Here is an 18,470-nt window from a genome sequence, read left to right on the forward strand (position 1 = left end):
CATAAAATGGAGATGAAGATGCTCAGCAGCCCCTTGATGGGCTGGAAGGAGAAATGCCTCTTTCCAGGAAACAGTGGAAACACAACATGCCAGGTTAGTTCTCCAATGAGGATAAAATCTCCCCCATGCCTCAGATATTCAGCTGCCTGCTGTGCTCTCAGTAATGTTCCCCTGACATTTGGGCTCTGCTGGGATCTGGCACAGGAGCAGAACAGTCCCACTCCACCCTATCTCTGCGATTTGCCCAGAATTTATTTTTAACAAATGTGAACATTTGTGTTGGGTTTGTATGAACTCATGCTGCTCCCTGACTCTGAGCTCGTCTCACCTCTGACTGTGCCAATAGCCAGGACTGTCAGGAGAACAGAGGGCACAATCTCCCCCACCCTCACCAGGAGTCTGACACGAGGCAGACCCAAAGCCTCCCACCTCGTTCCACATGGAGGAAGGAATCTTTGGGCGGCCACCTCAGAACTAACTTGTTCTAGAACAAAAGACATGTTCAACAGGGCCCAAAGCTGGGCTTAAAATGACCTTTCAGAACCATGCAGCCCCAGCTAAGTCCTTTATTTCCCTGGTTCTGTAATGTGAGCAGTGGGATAGAGATGGAGCTGTGGCCCATCTGAGAGAAGACTTGGAAGACTGGGCTGTAACTTTCTGGTTTGCCAAGTCCCCAGGTATAGCTTGAAACAAGGTCCTTGCTCTTGCATACACCTGCTGGCCACCACCTCCCTTGCTCAGTGCTCCTCATCAATTACAGCACAGAGACACAAAATGACTGATACTTTTAATACAAAGAGCCTGTCATTTATTTATTAGCTGGCGACAGGCCCTGCAGTCCTGGATAGATGCATTATAAATCAGCTGCAATTCTAACCATTAAAAATTCATCCAATTCATAATGTAGGATGCCTATAATTTCCTTATTAGTGTTGAGTGTGAAGGATTTTTCTTTCTCCTTCCTTGGCTCTTTGCTTTCCCAAGATCTTGCTCATCTGAGGATTAGCTTGGCTTAATCCTGCAAGAGGGAGGTGGAGGGGTGGGAAGGGCTGGGAGAAGGGAGACAAGGACTAAAGAAATTTTGTTCCAGTGTTTTCTTCTAATTGCAATTTGCCATATATACTTAGGAGACTTAGCTGTCTCCTGTCACACTTATGGGAGCAAGAGAAACTACTTGTTCTGAATTTATGAGATGTTTGTATTGTAGGACAAAAAAAAAATTCCCTTTTATCTCACAAAGGGAAAAAAAGAGTATGGTGGTTGGACAGGGAAGGATGATGTAAAATCTGTTAAAAGTACAAGTAAGATAAGAACAGGTGTCCATACATTCTAAACCAGTGCATTTAAAATAGATCAAACATATATATGAGATTTATATATAAAAATAAGTAGTATAGTAGCCTTCAGACTCAGTGCTCTCATTCAGTGGGGAAAAATAGGTTAGTAGGCCTGGAAGAAAGGTGTGACATTTTTACAGACCCACAGTGGTAACAAAAAACTTCAGGTGCTGCTGCAGCATCAGCAAAGGAACTTGGAAAGAGCATCAGAAAAAGCTGAGTCTACATGAAACTGTAAATCATTACTTAATTTGAGTACTGCATCCCATCTTGACCAGGCTTGGCTGCAGACAGCAGGACAGCCTGGTCCTTGGTGTGGTACACACAGAAATGTTCATGCTTTCACTGAGTCTCAGCTTATTCCCATCTCTTAAATAGATATATTCAGGGAGGGACAGGGAGAGAGAGCTTGAACAGATTCAACCCATGCTCAGCACTATGTAACTTGCAGTGTGTTTAGGAATGAGTGTGCAAGAATCTAAAAATGGATTATGCAATAAACCCTGCCTTAATGGGAGACAAGCCCAGGCATTGAGAGCAATGCTGTGACTCCAATGTGCTTTTCACCTCAAGAGATGCTTGCATACAAACCTTACATCAGCTGCACATGGAAATGGGTTTACTGGGTTCTCCAGTGGGTATGTTCACTTCAGCAAATCACATCTTGTTCAACAAGGCCAGTGCTTTTCTCTCAGCCGTGGTGAGAAACAGCTGCTTCAGGCCAGGGCTTTGGGAGCACACGAGCAGAAGTGGAGCTTCCATGAGCGCCTTCCTCCACCCCACTGAGCCACTCCCTGTCTGCACCCACCAGGAGCAACACAGACTGCAGCATGCTGACGTGGGCTGGAAGTGTCCAGCAATCAAAAATGACAATGTCTGCATTTTTGTTATGTGAAGCAATCGTGCTCTGCTCCACCTGCCCTGCGCTGCTGGGAGCCATCCCTGTCTGCCCATCCCATCTCCTCAGAGCCAGCCACCACACAAGGCTGGGAAACAAAAGCATCCTTCCACACAAGAAACTCCTTAGGCAGAATATTTTTTTTACATGAATCTTTCCCCAGGTTTCAGGACTGAATGGGATGTTTTGGGCTGTTTTGCCCAAAAGCAGCACTAAGCCGAGGTTTGAGGTTCTTTAACCTCTACTGATGTGCAGGTTCTCTGCTACATCCTGGGTTGTACTTCTTGTGCCACAGGGCAGCACCACTAATAATGCTCCTGCTGTGTGTGTGGTCATGCAAAACTGCTCCAACTCCCAAACAATAGCAGCTATTTTAAATTAGGAATCACAGTTTAACCAGACAACAATCAAACAATGAGAGCCTCCAATCTCCAAACCAGAGAGACACTTCCTGCCTGATCACAGTGAGGCCCCACACACTTCTGAGAGATTTTAAACCTGACAAAGAGCCTAGGGAGACTAAAAAATCACAACACAATGTCCTTGCAAACTCTGGGAACTCCTGGTTCCTTCAAGAGCACCCCCTACCCAGGCACGACCTCTTTACCCCAGGAAAGCTGACGTACCCCAGCTGCCAATCATTATAAGCCACAAAAAAACTCATTCAAAAACAAGACAAATGTTTAAATGAGGGCCAAAATTAATCAATACCACCACTCAGCCCATGCACACATACACACATTAGCTATTTTTACAGCAACCCACAGCAAAATTCACACAATCCATGAGCCATTAGGAGGACACTCTTGACACTTGGGCTGCCTGAGTCTACAATAGCCTCAGGTGGAGCACTGTGTTGCTACCTGTTGTCTTGCAGGGATGAAACCACACCCCTGAGGAGTGCTGGCTGCTCATCAGAGCCCTGCTCTCTCTGGCACAGACACCTCCTTCAGGTTAGAGCACACCACAAGCACAAATGGATAGGGAGAAGCACCAAGACCCAGACACACAGCTGGTAACAGAGGGAGTAAACCTGTTTTTATCCCTATTGTGTCCCACTACTCTCACCCTGCCACAATGAGTCTGGACCTGTGCCAGACCATGGGTGAGTGGACAGGGACACTGTGGGGTGTGTGTGGAGGCCAGAGAATGCTGCAAGAGGAGTGGGAAGGTGTGAGCCCCTGTACGAGATGAGCAGGGGGCTGGATAGAAGGTGGAATGTCAGGGTGTACATACACATCCTCCATGAGGTGCTGCATTCTCGGGCACTCTGGTCCAACCCAACTGATGCAGGGATGAGGCTGCCAGGCATAAAGAGCAGCTTGCTGCACTAGAGCCACTCCAAACCAAGTTGGAAAACAGGTCTGGACCTCCTCTCATCTGGCTTGTTAAGTTCTTGACAGTTCACACATCACGAGCTCCCTTCCTGAAACTGCCGCAGGTGAGCCAGCCCTGCTTCCGGGCCCCCAGACATCAGGATTAAACAGTCCAGTGGGGATGCTTTTAGGCAGAGGAGAAAGCAGAGTTTTGTACCAGACAATACCTCCCTGTCAACCCCTTGATGTCTGTACCCAGCAGTCTCTCCACAGGCTGGTCTCCATCAGCAGCCCAAAGCCACATTCTTCTTGGTCTAAGAGTTTCTCTTCCTCATGGATCTTCACCACCAGGAACCAATGTATCATCACTCAGCTGTGCTGCCAGTGTCACTTCCCCATTCCAGGGCTGGAGCCTGCAGGTCCCCCTTTGATCCTGAGTGTTGGTACAAATATCTCCAGTAAACACACATTAAAGCAACAGAGAATGGACCTAAAATCCAAACAGCAGCAGGAGGTGATCATCTTGTGCTCATCCAAGTCAGGTGCCCATCCCATCTGGAGCAAGCAGGGCTGCACTTCAGCTCCTCCTAAAGCAGGCAGGGACCAGGCAGAGCCATGCTGCTTTTCTTCCTCATGGTACAACCACACAGACAACATCTCCAGAGCTGGCTGAGGGGTGGGGTATAGGCAATGCATCTTGCCAGCCTTTCCAAGACATCCTGAAAAAACCTCATTTCTGCAGCACCATCACGGCAGGAAGGCCTGAAGTGTGAGACTGCAACTCAAAGTGCAGGTGCAATAGGTGGGATGGGCACTCCGCTTTTGCAAAAGTAGGCTGGACTTCTGGAAAATGTGGATATTTCTTCCATTTGCTCTTTCAGGGATAGAAGAAATGATGCAGAGGAGAAAATAGCTCCAGGCAGGAAAGCTGAGAGCTGGGAAGGTTGGCTCAAGTCCCACTGTCCATGGTGTGTCTCCTGTTGGTCAGATGTTGCAACCTGGGCAAGAAGGTGATTCTGAGCACGAGTGAAGCTCAATTCTTCTCTGGTGGGGGACAGTAGCAGTAATTTTGGTTGCTCACATATTTCTTCAGATATCTACAACACCTGCTGTGGGAACAGCCAGCCAGAGCCCACAAGGCTTCTTCAACATCCAAATCTTTTGCAGGATGTTCACATCAAACCTTGGAGCTCAGAGCAGTTTCCATGACAGCCAACAGCAAGCCAGAAGGGAGGGAAATTTGGAGGCAGAAGGTCATTGCAGAGACCCCCAGTGCCTTCACTTGTTGGCAGCTCAGCTCTGAGGTCAGTGCTCTTCCACAGCCCCCAGCCACAAGCCCAGGCTTTGCTACAAACAGTGAGGAGACACAGCACAGAGCAGCAAAACACACATAAATGAGTAAACAGCTACTCACAGGTCCTCGTTAAAACTCTTAAAATACCTCACATGAGCTGAGTGAGAAGGACAAGACTGTGAGACCATGAGAGCAGCAGCTCAGAAGAGTCTTTACCCACAAGTGCCTACTTCAGAAGAGTAATGGGAGCTGGGTCCTTCTGGAGAAGAGCCTGGGGACTTCATTTTAGAGGAGACAAGAGGAAAAGAATAGTCTGGAGAAACAGCACAGCTCTGTGTGAGGGACTGAAACCTGCAGAGCCTGACCCCAGGCAAGGCATGGGGAAGCAGAGTGCTGCTGTCACTTCACCTTGAGCTCCACATTTATATTACATAAAAAGAATATTTGACAAATTGTCTTATCCCTGGGAATAAAAAAAAAAGGAAAAGTTTCTCTTCCACTACCAACTGTTCCAGTTTTCTTTTTTAGGCAAATAAAACTACAAGCACTTACGACTTCAGTTTTATGTTGCTGCTGTTTTTGGCAAAAGTGGGACCATGAACTGACCGAAAATAGAAATGCTGCATACTTTTTATCTTCTCATGCCCAAGATGAACAAAATACACTAGACAAACAAAAACAAAATTAACAGTTCTAAGGGTAAATATCCTTTTCATTTTAGTTTTTGAGATCTATTGAAAGCAGAGTTAAGAAAATCTATTTGTTTAAGAAATATGATTTTTGAAATGACCACGATGTTCCTTTTAAGCTGCACTGAAATAAAAGATAAAGACAGGGTACTGAGTGAAAGAGTGCTGATGGCGCTTTTATTGTGTGATTTGCCTTGTTTTTTTTCTGAAGTACTTCTTTTTAGCCGATTACCACGTATTTACAGTTAGTGTAATTATATCTAATTACTTAATTAGCATGAATACGTGTAATTACTAACTTTGAATATGTAATTATGTCAGGGCAGCCTGTAATAAATGAGGTTGAAAAAAACCCTCATTAGGACTCTAGGAAAGGACGGCTGCTCCACCCGTGTGGAGAATGCATCCCAGTCCCCAGACTGCGCCAGTCCTGGAAAACACAGCCAGCTCCAGTCCTGGCTGGCAAAATCCTCCCTCAAAATCAAAGAATTTGCCCCAAAAGTTCAGCTTCACAATACTTGTTGCAACTGAGCATCCACTGCTGGGATGCAGGTGGGGATCTGCCCCCCAGATCAATTTTCTCCATCAGGGTTTGGATTTTTGTCTCCAATTTGTGTAATTCTCCAGAAGACCTGTTTTGTTAGATGAGAAATACAAGGGAACTGAACAACTCCAAAACTGTGCTGTGGCATTTGACTAAAGCTCAAGAGATCAGATCCAAGAACTAATCTGCATCTGATGCATTGTGCTTAGAATTAATTACTACTTAATTACTATTATTAAAGTAAAACGACCTTCCAAAATGTTTCTTCTGAAACGTTACCAATATTTCACCACAGAAATCTCCAGCTACTCATAATTGCAAAACTTGAATTTTGGGAATTCAAATCCTGAACTTCAAGAGAGGGAGGTAACATAAGGAGCTGCTGTTACTGCCAGGCCTGGCCAGAAGGACAAACAGCCAAATTCTGGCCACAGATGGGGGTAGACTGGATCGTGTTTTGCATTACCAAAACCTCTGACCATTAGCTGATGTTAGGTGGTCCTAAACTCTCATCCTCATCACTTTCTCTGCCCACTGTGCTTGCCACAAATCCCATTCTTCTCCTCTGATCTGTTTATTTCCAGATGTAGAGGTGCAAACTCATCACAACCTGTTGCTCTTTGCCAAGCAGATATGAACTTGGTTTCTCTTCCATGTGCACAAGATCGGGAGAAAAAGGCCTTTTTGGCCTATTCTTCTGAAATCCACTTGTGGTTGGACTGTCCACGTTGCCAAACTCTTTTCTTAACCCTCCAGGTAGGGCCAAGGACAGCTGAAGCAAGGACAGGATGCAAACCCAGCACGGACCAGAGTTAAAGCACAGAGATGGGGGAGCATCTTCTCAACAACTAAAAGCTTTAACATGAGAAAACACAGTGGTGCTGGTGTCTTCCATGCCTCTTTGAGAACCCCTCACCCAGGAAGAGAAAGAGAATTCTGAGTCAAGCTTGTTCCCCCTCTGCACTAAGTCAGGCAGCGGCAGAAAGAGGGTGAGACAACTGCAAAAACCCCAGAAAGCCAGAAGTGAGGGCTGGTTCCTGTGCCCTTCATCCCATTGACACGAGGACAGCACATTCCCAGTGAAGAATAGGTCTCTGTCTCCTTGGGGACACATTGAGAAGAAGATCCCATGGGACAGCACTGCACAGAGGGAGCAAGAGGCCTCCAGCTCCACAGGCAGGGAGCTGCTCTCCATATTTCAGCTGCAATTCCATTATGCAGAGCTAAGTGGCTGGGAATAAACATCCCTCATCCCTGCGTGATAAGTGATGCTTGCTAGTATGGAGGGTGACAGAAATCTATATCACATCAATGTACTATTAATACTGCATTAAGCACAGAGAGTTTGCTCCCCTCGCTGCAGCACGGCAATGGGTATCAGCATGTCCTCCACCCAGGCAGCATCCAAGAGCACTGGGATGCTTGCAGGAGGAAGGAAGGAGAAAAGCTTCATGTTGGAGAGGGAAAATGCTTGCTGAAGGTGTTGCTCTAGCAACAGCTCAGTGCAAAGGAGAGATGCTGGGTGCCACGGAACACCTTTGCTCACAGCTGGGCAGCAGCTCTGGGGGAGGTGGTGGAGTGAGGAGTCTGCATCTGTACAGGCTCAGCTGGGCATAGAAGCACTCCCCAGCCCAGAGGAGCTCTCTTTAGAAGTGACAGCAAAGGGAGAAATGTTTGTGTCCAAGCTCTGCACAGAGGGAGGGAAAAACCCTCCAGCATGACAACCACGGGGAGAACAGGAGCAACAAATATTCTGCAGCCCAGGCTTATGTTGAGTAGAGCACATCAGATCAAACAAACCCCTTACAGCAAAAGCTCCCCAAAGCATGGTTAATTTAATAGGTGAATTATGAAACTTTCCAGCCTCAAGCAAAGCCACCAGTGAAGTCAGAAATTTTTGACCAAGTTAAAGCCTGGGGACTAAAACACAAAACACACACCAAATTCAACTCTGCCTGAGGAGTCAAGGCTTGGGTTTTGCCCCACAAATGATAAATCTAAAAAAATTAGGGTTTTCAACATGAAAGCACCCATCTGTAGTTTGCCTCTTATTATCCCCCAAAGGGAGTACCAGCGTTGTGGGGTTTGGTTTTAGCCCCACTGCCTTGCAGTCCTGGAAAAGCTGGAGCATTCCCTCCTGTGGCACCCCTCACAGGAGAAGCGCCTCCAGATGCCCCTCCAAGCACCTCTGTGAACCCTTCAGATCCTACTCAAACAGCCCCGTGAAGCTCTGAGGTCAAATCCTGCTGTGAGTGACTTCCCCTGCAGCCCACCCAGCTCTGACAAGTGCCACAGGGCAAAGGCTCAGAGCAAAACTTAATCCTTTGAGGTTTAAGCTCTGCTACAGCCTCAAGAGCACCCACGTCTTGCAATGGTCAGCGTGCAGATTAAAGAGATTTGAGACAGCACAGCGGGGAAAGGAAGAAAAAGTAAAGCGGGGGAGCCCTCCCTCCCAAGCCATCAGAGTTTGTAAATCATTTTGAGATGAGGTGCTATAAGAAATGTAAAATATATAATTAACAGCACAGAAAAACCATGCTACATTCAGCTTCTCCACTCCTGCCTAATCACCGCCCTCCTCCTCCCCTCTCTACAAACAGACCAAATTTAGCACATTGAAATGAAAATCAAGGGAAAGCCAGGCACGTTCTTTGGGTACATCCCATCGCTCTGGCAAGTGAAGGACGGTGCTAAGGGCTTGGGCACAAGTCAGCAGGACCCATGAGGGTGCACAGGGGGGGCTGCCCAAGGGATACCTCTGTGGGAGCAGCAGCTGCAGCTCCCCTTCCCCTGATGGAGGCCAGGAGCAGTGTGCTCCTGCTGAGCACTCAATGCCACATGGCTTCCTGCAGGTTGGGAGATGGGCCTTCTCCCTGTTTGCAGGGGCTGGGGTCTGTCTCCTGCCCCCGTGAGTCAGCAGCAGCCAAGAGAAGAGCAGAGGTGACATCAGCACAGCACTCCCTGCCTCTGGCTGGGCCACAGAGATAGCCCAAGCTGAGGGCTTTTCACCTTTTGTTTTGCAGGATTTTTATTTTTTCAGTTCCACCTGGAACCAAGAAACACCAAAAGGATGAGAAATAGCAAGAGAGGAATGTTACCCAAACCTCCTGCATTGCTCAGCTTGCATGTCAGAGCTGGTAAGAGGCCTGGGAGAGCTCAGCTACCGCCTGTGAGCCGCATGCTGGGGAAGGCTGCATCCCACCACTCGCGTGGGAAGTGGTGCAGGACTCCCAGAAAAGCATCCTTTTACACAGCACTTTTCTTTTATGCTCAGAATTTAGAAACACAACATGGAGAGGGACACTTGATCACCTCCTGCTAGTCTAATGAGCCCAGTTCATGAACCAATTTTATACAGGAAAGATGCAGAAGCTTTACAGAGGCCCATAAAAACAAGACATCCAGCATCTAAAATTCCTGGAGACAAAGATAGCTCCAGGCATCTGCCACACCTATACCCATGTATCCTGAGCTTCCCCATGGCCCTTTGGGGAGCCAAAGAGGCAGCCCCATGACTGGGAAACTGCTGGAGGAGGAAGGGGAGGCAGGTCCTTTCCCCAGCCAAGCAGGGGTCACATCCATCCCCACGCTCCCAGGGGGCTCTTGCTCACACCTGGGACCTCATGCTTGGAGCTGATGAGGAAGAGCCCGGCTTGGAATGGCACTTTCAGGCAGGGGTGGGGAAGGTGACGGGTGGGTTGCAGAGGGAGGGTGAAGGGAGGTGAAGGTGAGAGTGGAAAGTCTTTTCTGGAAGCATCTACATGTATGTTGTGATTTCTGAGACCTGAGATTCACTTTGGTTTCTGGACCATACCAAGACCCACTCTCCTCAAAAACCTCCTTCTCTTCTTCCTCATCCTCTTAACCTCTCCCTCGATGCGCGTCATGCCAATCACCACCGTGTCCGGGCCGGCGTCCAGCGACGAGGGCGTCGTGATGCCATGGTTGATGTGGTGGAGAGGGCTGGCTGAGTCCTCCTCGCCGCTGATCACTGCCACGGGACCTGCAGACAGCACACGCACCCGTCAGGGACAGCAGAGGACAGGGAGGCCTGTTGATCGCATGCTCATGGATGGATCATCACCAGCCTGTCCCAGCGTTATGTGACCACGTTCACAGGGGTCTTAGGTTGAGGGAAGAGATGAGGATTTGACTCCATGTTTCAGAAGGTTTGATTTATTATTTTATGATATATATTACATTAAAACTATACTAAAAGAATAGAAGAAAGGATTTCCTCAGAAGGCTAGCTAAGAAAAGAATAAGAAGGAATGATAACAAAGGTTTGTGGCTCGGACTCTCTGTCCGAGCCAGCTGGGCTGTGATTGGCCATTAATTAGAAACAACCAACATAGGCCAATCAAAGATCCACCTGTTGCATTTCACAGCAGCAGATAATCATTGTTTACATTTTGTTCCTGAGGCCTCTTAGCTTCTCAGGAGAAAAAATCCTAAGGAAAGGATTTTTCATAAAAGATGTCTGTGACAGCGTTCCTGCCAGTTGTTCCATCCCCGGGCTTAGTTTCTCTGGGAGGCTCACAGGGTAGGGAAGACATCTCAAGTTTTCCTTCCTGGCTTTGATGTACCAGGCTAAAAATCCCAAAGGGTTAAGCTGCTACAGGTGACACTGCATCAGAGGTGAGTCATGCAAAAAGTCCTCTCCTAAGGCTGTCATGAGAGAGCAGTTGCTGTGGTGCCTGTATACTCTGGCATCACAAGCTTGGCAGAAATCATAACCAAGCTTACACTGCAGAATCACCATCCCCAAAGAGTTAGTTCACCTCAAATCCATATTTGGATATGTCTGTTGCCCAGTGTGTTGCCCATCTTTTTGCCCTCCTGCAGCTTTTCCTGAACAAACTCACTGAGCCCTTCAGTCAGGCTGATGCCTACAGGGACCCACAATGTACTGGAACAGATCCTGCCCAGCTCAGGCTCATTCCCACCACCACCACCACAAATGGCAGCATCTTCCCCTTACCCTCTTGATCCCCAAAATTCACAGCACCAGCAGACAGGCAAAAAAAATGAAGCAAAGCAGTCAGGCATACAAGATAGGAGCAATGGAAGGCTTCTATCCCTTATGTTTTATTTTGGTATTAGAACCTCTAATACACGTTTCAGCCATTCTTGCTGCATTGGTGTTGGACAAGGTAGGGACCACAGTGAAGTCTGGCATGAGACCTTTTTAATATTTTAACATGGGAAGAAAATCCACACTCAAAAAGTGACTTTCCTTTTCTTCTGTCTGGATGTTACCAGGGACTACCAGAAGCTCAAGTAAAAAGGAGCAGAGACGCTGCAGTTAGGCTTTCAACTTATTCAGAGCAGACAGCCTTTTACCTACACTGCATAAAAAATGCTCATCTCCCATCAGTAATCTGCTTCTAATTGCACAATTACTTTATTATGTAGCATTGGCAACAAAGAGGGGACTCTTCAAGCCATTTTACTCTCCAGAGCTACTGGGAGGACGAGGCGAACACCAGCTCCATGCAGCCATTCTGCCTACATTAATCTAGTCTAAAGGCTGCTCATTTTTGGAGCTTCAAGTATTGTTTGTTCTTCCAAGTGGGATATAATAAAGTTATTGTGTAATTAGCAGAGTCTTGGCAGCTGTGACAGGTGTTTTAGTCACGAGGAAGAAAGCTCTCGCCCTTTACTGTGAATTCCTTCTGGCAGGTTCTGGCTTTTTTAACGTTACTCCCCGGGCCCGCGTGACTTTCCAGCTCTTGAGGCGCAAAGGCAAAATTCAGCTCGTGATGCAAGATGCCCCTGTTGGGACTGCACATGGTGTATTTCTCCAAACACAAAAAGCAAAGGGGCAGTTTTGGTTTGAATGACTTTTGTTCCTTCGCAATGTCAAAATTCGTTGCAGACAAACCAGGAGGACTCGGTTTTGCATGATATGCACATTCCTTCAGCCACACCCTGCACTGCTGGCTGGCCCAGCTGTGGTGGGAAGGGGAGAACTCTGCTTTTCAAGGTGCACTTCAAAAAACATAATAAAAATATCAACTGGCATAGACTGGTGTAAATAATCTGAGGGAAGACCATAAAGAGCTCCCTTGCAGTGGGAGGGACTGTTGAGAGCTTCCTGCTTTCCTTAAGAAGCCTAGGCATTGCTCCAAAGAATGGTACCTCATTCAGGCAAGGGGAGGTGAAAGGCCTCTGATGAATTATAGTCAGGCTGGATGAGACTTTGAGCAGACTGGTCTCATGGAATGTGTCCCTGCCCATGGCAGGAAGGTTGGAGTAGCTGATCTTAAAGGTCCCTTCCAACCCAAACCACTCTGTGTTTCTGTGTGAAGGAAGTTTTCATTGCCCTCTATTCTGAGAGCAGAAACTCCACCTTTGTGCCAAGGAGCCAAGAGGATGTAAGCAACCATGGTGCAAACACCAGGCTGACACAGACCCTGCTGAGGATCTGCTTTACAGGGACTCACAAATCCCTGCCAGCATTTGACACTTGCTGTTCTTGCTTGCTCAGCACCTCCTCATTTTTAGGGAACACAGATCATGGCAGTGTCTCTCCAGCACAGGCAGGTTGAAGGGGCATGGCTACATCTAAAAGAGCAGAGGACAATCCAGGAGGTTGGGTACTTGTGAAAACAAGCACAGCAAGCATCTATTAGCCAATGTTCTGTGGCCATTTCCCTGGCAATAAACAGACCCAGAGTTTGACCTTCTTTACACTCCACAGGGTTGGGTTTTTTGGTTTGTTTTTTTTTTTTTTTTTTTTTTTTTTTTTTTTTTTTTTCTGTGGTTTACTCCTTAGGAGGACTTTCTTCATGTGTTATCTTAGTTTCATCTCCAAACATATCCAAGATCTTTGAGGCAAGCGGTAAGCATATCTCAGCTGATCCACAGCTGCATCCTCACTCCTCACAATGTTCACAATGAACATTGCGCCCCATGAATGGACTCAGCCTCTGAGTCACCCAGTTCAGGTCAATGTCACCAAGCTTATCCATTTACAAGATCTGCCAACCCTCAAAAGCCTCAGAGCTGAACTCTGATGGTCCATCTCAACCCCTTCACATCTCTGCAAAAGTGGGAAACCCCAAGAACTGCAAAGGCAGACACAGGGAGAACACAATATGTTAAGTGTATTCTACTATTCTACCCTTGCAGTAATCCAGGGACAGCTTACTGCCTCCAACTGTACTTCCAGGTCTTGAAAAAAACTGAAATAAATCACATTCCCAAGAGTCCTAAGGAACACTTACAACAGATTCACTGCATTAGCCTTCCAACTTTCCAAAACAGTTCTGGTGATTGTAGGCACTGATTTGACATGCCCTAGAACATATAATTAATCCCAATATCCTCTAAATGATGTAATTTGATTAAAGGCAATTTGCAGTTGAGGACTTCTCCAAGTTTCTCTATTAGGTTGTGGGGTTTTTGGGTGTGGTGGGGGAGTATAAATCTGGACAACATTAATTCCTACAGCCACAGTCGTGCTGCTTTATCACATTAATTCTCCCACTCCCATCTCTTCTAGCAGGTCGCTGCTGAGATCCAGTTCCCTCAAAGCTCACAGCCTCTGTGTTGTCACTCTGAGACTCAGATGAGTGCTGGACTCACTGTACAAGCCTGAGACAAACTTTAAAAACATCGTGGATATCAAACAGCCACCAATCACTTTTATAGGTGTGACTATTGCCCTGACTCAAAACATACTTTGCCATTAGCAATTCCTGGAAATAAAGCAGCTACCTAAACTTCAAATTTTTGAATTTATCTTGGCAATAGCATATTTTTTTTGCTTTTAAGTAGGCAAAGAGGTCCAGTTTTCTGATGTATAATGCTGATGAATAGCTTTATTTGGAAGAATTCTCACTGGTTTCACCAGTGCATTTTCCAGGTAAGGGTAAAGGAAAAAATTAGGCAGAAAAAAAAGGAGAGTACAGATTTTAGAAATTTAACTTTACCTTCCATTTGACAGGGAAATGTGCAGAGAGAGATATAAAAGAAGACAGTTTTGTATAGTAAAAATGTATAATAATAGACAAAAATGTGGCTTGGAGTAATTCCTAACATACCATCCTATGATTTTAAAACATTATATAAAATATTTCAGAGCTTTTCAGAACAGTGGCTGTTTTTGTGAATAACTCAGCCTACATTATGGACAAACATACTACAGATATTAACTATAGAAAGGCTCTATTTGTTAAAACTTTAAGAAGTCTGAAACAACTGAGTTTTTTTCCCCATGTTAACCCCATGCAGTTTTCCTGACAAGGAGGCAATTCCAGCAGCAGTGATGGAAGCACTCCATCATTCCTTTTCCCTGTGAGGAAAGGCTGGGGAGATGTTAGGGGTGCCCAGGGTTACCCCAAGGGAAGAAGCAGCCACTACTGCAGCCCCGTCACAATGCCAGTGGGGGAGTCAGCCACAACGACCTGGAAATCAGGACCAAACTCATCTGATGTTCACCAAAGAGCAGTGAGGCAGCTTGGAAATGTTGCTTTTGGAAACGCCACAAGCAGCAATTCTGTTCCGCCTTCCCTCCCACATCTCCTCTACAGCCAACTCCTCTCTCCTGAGAAAAACACCTCACTCAAACACCACCATTCCCAGCCTCATCTCCACCCTCTGTTCTCCCCCAGGCTCCCAGCCAGGCTACACTCCATCCATCCATCCATCCATCCATCCATCCATCCATCCATCCATCCATCCATCCATCCATCCATCCATCCATCCATCCCAGAAATGTTCCAGCTCATCTCATCTCTTTGTATCCACCCTGGCATTATCATCTCTGTAAACACTCCTCCAGATTCCCCCAAAACCTCTGCTTTTCAGAAAATCTCTCATTCTCTGTCCAGCACTGTTCCCCCTGGCTAAACTGGAGTTTGGCTCAGTGTTTACCTTCACCTCCCTGTTTACCTGGAAGCTCTGTGAGCAGGATACAGCTTTCAGTTCATTTCTGTGAATTGCCTGGTTCATTCACAGTGTTATACAGACAGCTTGTTACTCATGAAAAATAAAGCAAATAATAATAGTAATAAATAGCTTAGGGACCCCTGTTTGCAAGATCATATCATAGTGGGAAATTATTTATCAAGGCTAAGAGCTATACTTTATGATAAAACAGGCTCAGGAATATAGGGTACTGTATAAATAACCATAGATTAGAGAAGATAATGGTCACTTCTCACATATTTGCAACAGAATGAATGCCCCAAGGCAAAAACAGGTGAAGAAACAACAAAAACTCCAGCTTGCCATTACAGTAACCTCTGCAAAGCAACAAAAGCAACTGAAGGTGAAGAAAACATGACCTCGAAGGGAAAACTGAAAGAATTATGCTTTGTGTTCAGATGAGAAGACTGAAGGGACACGTGATAACAGCCTTCAAATATGTAAAAGGTTGCAGCAAAGAGAAATATAATAGCTGTTCTCCACGTCCACTGGGGATAAAACAAGAAATAATAGGTTTAAATTGCACTGAGGGAGATTAGAGTGTGGATGTTCTCCCTGATGCCTCACGGTACGGCTGGTTGAGCACTGGAACAGATAACCCAGGGATGCTGTGGGGGTTCAGCCACTGCCAGGCTGGGGAGGGAGAGGTTAAAGAAACTTCTTTCAAGGACAGTTTAGCTACAGGGAGTGATGCTGCTCAGAGCCCTCACAGGCTGCAGCACTTTTTACCTGGAGCCAGAGCCCTCAGCATCCTCCCTTCCTGATGCTTCCAAAGACACTCCAAGGAGGGGTCTCTGCAGTGCTGCAGAATAGTTTGGGCAGCGTCAGAGGCACTGTGGGTGTAGCTCTGGTCTCCAGCATGGTTTCAGATAGGACAACTCCCTGCACCTCCCAGGCCAACGGCTCAGGACAGAAACAAAGTTTTCAGAGGCAGAGAAGAGTGATGAGAGTGTTCAGGGCTGCAGGGCAATCCCCTCTCCCCACCCACACCTCTGGGAGCTGTCGTGCAGAACACCATTTTTTGATCAAAAATGATCACTGCAAGAGCTAATTGTGCCATCTCCACTTTCCTTTGTAATATAAAGAAGCCATATAATTAACCTACTTAATTAGGAACTGTATATGACCCATAACTAGAAAAAAAAAAGCTCTCCTAATAAAGTGGGTCACCATGCATTGTATAGCAAGCACAGACCTCATTAAATTCCAATATATAGTATATAAAATCCCTTCCTCCTCTGACTCCAAACCCCTGTTGGCACTTCCATATTTCCCCAATCATAATCTTAAATTCTGTTCTTCAAAAGGTCATATCACCAACTGGCAAGTAGATGATTCCAAGGCTACATCTCTCAGCCCAGCTTTAGAACTCAGAGCTACGCACATAAACAAGGGTAAAAATAACCTCAAACTTCAGCTTATCAGGAAAACAAACAAGTTTAGAAAGAAACTTAAAAAAATTACCAACCTTTTGTTGGAGCTGAAATCAACCCACACCCCAGGGCTGATCTCTGCACTAGCAATGAGAGGAACTGAAACTCATAAAAGAATAAGCGAAAGCGCAATAAATACAATTAAAAATCCAGCCATGCTCAGAGCAAGATTGCATTTACTGTCTCATAAAGAGAGCCTCGTCCTTTCAGGCAAACAAAAGAAAATCAATTTCTTAATTTTTATTGACAGATGTGGGCAGGGAGCCAAGGCAGAGCTTGGTGCCTAGGCGGGGCCTGTTTGGAGCCAGCCTGCCACAGGCTCCAGCTTGTTCTCTGCCCTCCTACAATGGGAACCAGCCACTTTTCATCCCCAGAGACACCAGTCCCAACCACAGGGTGGTCTATCATGTGGCAGCTCTTCCCCTGAGCCACAGCAGACCCCTCACTTGTGTAAAACAATGGGTTTTTTCCAGACCTCCCTCCTAATTCCAGCACTCAGCGCCGTCTTTGTCGCCAAGCAGCATTTCCCACATCCATACAGCTCAATTCCATCTCCATGGCTCAAATTCACCCCAAGCTATCCCTGTATGATGCCAATGGACCTGGAGGGCACTGCTGCAGAGGCTGGCTGCAACAGCACAGCCCCTGTTTGAACACCACTGTGGTGGCTGAGGAGCTTCCAAAGGTGCCAATCCCTTCTCTGCCATAGCCCAGGGCACACAGACTCTGCCATCAGCTTTTGGGGAAACAGCACAATAAAAAATCAAATCCTTCAGCTTTGCAGGCGGATGAAGACATCAAGAACATAAATCTGAACTCTTAAAGGGATATAGTCCAAATCCTCAGCTCCCAGCCCCTCCAGTAAAAAACACAGGAGCAAACAGCAATCCCTTTTCCTTCTCAACAACATGACGGGTTTGAGATCCTGATGATCTCGAGGAGATGAAGATCCCTCTGAACTTTATGGTAAAAGGAAGGGACAGGCCTGGGATCTCTGCACCCACCACTGCTTGGGTTGGACAAGTGTCTCCTCCCCCACTTGCACCCTCCAGCCCCTTATACATTGCAGATGCATTATCATATAAAAAAGCTGTCAGATCCGCTGTCAGTGGGCGATCCCTACACAGGCAATCCTTAAAGCACTTTCTTCCCTGATGCAACGCTGCCAAAATACTGCCATTTACAGACGCCCCTTTCCATCTTTACATATTGACATTTCCTTCTCTCTCTGATTTTTTTCAGGTGATTGCATTAGGGAGAAGGCAGCTCTTGCTACAAAAGGGGGTGCATCAGGGCAGAGGGGCTGCAGCAGCCCTGTACATCCCCCCTTTCACCCTTTCCAGCCTCCAGCCATCCTGGCAGTCCTCTTTGGAGCATCACTCCATCTGCTGTAGAGGATGTCCAAACTCCCTCACTCCTCCCATGTCCTTCCCTTACCACTCCTTCTCAAGTTTATTTATTGAGCTTAGACACCAATCCTATAAGCACTCACACTCAGGAATGGAAACATTAAGATCAAATCATATAAAATATAAAGTCAATGCATGTGACGGCACAAATGCATAAATCCAGCAGAACAAGAAACAGAAAATGCTTACAGTAAAAATGGTAATACAACCTGATAATTAAAAAGGGTGGGATCTGACAAGCCAGAGCCATGCATAACAGCAAAGACAGCCAGCACTCACAGGAAAGCAAAGCAAGAATTTCTTCATCTAGGCTTAAACTTCAGCCCAGCGTTACCAAACATCTTCAGCTCACAAAGTGTCTGACCAGCAGGCCACAGGAGAACCAGAAGAATATTTTAGAACCTGCAATGCAAGTATTTACTGATGCCTGAGGGATTGACAATCCAATACCTACTCCCATGCTATAACATATGGGAAATTGGTTCATTTGCCAAGATAAAAAGATTTTCACTGCTGAGATCAGGTGAAACAACTAGCAAATAATGCAGGCAACAGGAGAGGGAGAAAAGTAATTTTTATTCAATTGTCACTGCAGGGAGGGAGATAGTGTTTAGTC

At 46.3% G+C, this 18,470-nt stretch overlaps 1 protein-coding gene across 1 annotated transcript in view; it reads right to left on the minus strand.

Annotated features, from left to right (window-relative positions):
• Positions 1-18,470, minus strand: part of NTRK3 (neurotrophic receptor tyrosine kinase 3) — a 202,114-nt gene that overhangs the window by 80,085 nt on the left and 103,559 nt on the right. Inside the window, exon 12 of the mRNA XM_005419711.3 lies at positions 9,893-10,081. Within this exon, the coding sequence (XP_005419768.1) occupies positions 9,893-10,081 (189 nt within the window). The remainder of the gene's footprint in view (positions 1-9,892; positions 10,082-18,470) is intronic.

Source organism: Geospiza fortis, unplaced genomic scaffold (genome assembly GCF_000277835.1).
Source record: "Geospiza fortis unplaced genomic scaffold, GeoFor_1.0 scaffold171, whole genome shotgun sequence".
In the NCBI taxonomy this organism is placed as follows: Eukaryota; Metazoa; Chordata; class Aves; order Passeriformes; family Thraupidae; genus Geospiza; species Geospiza fortis.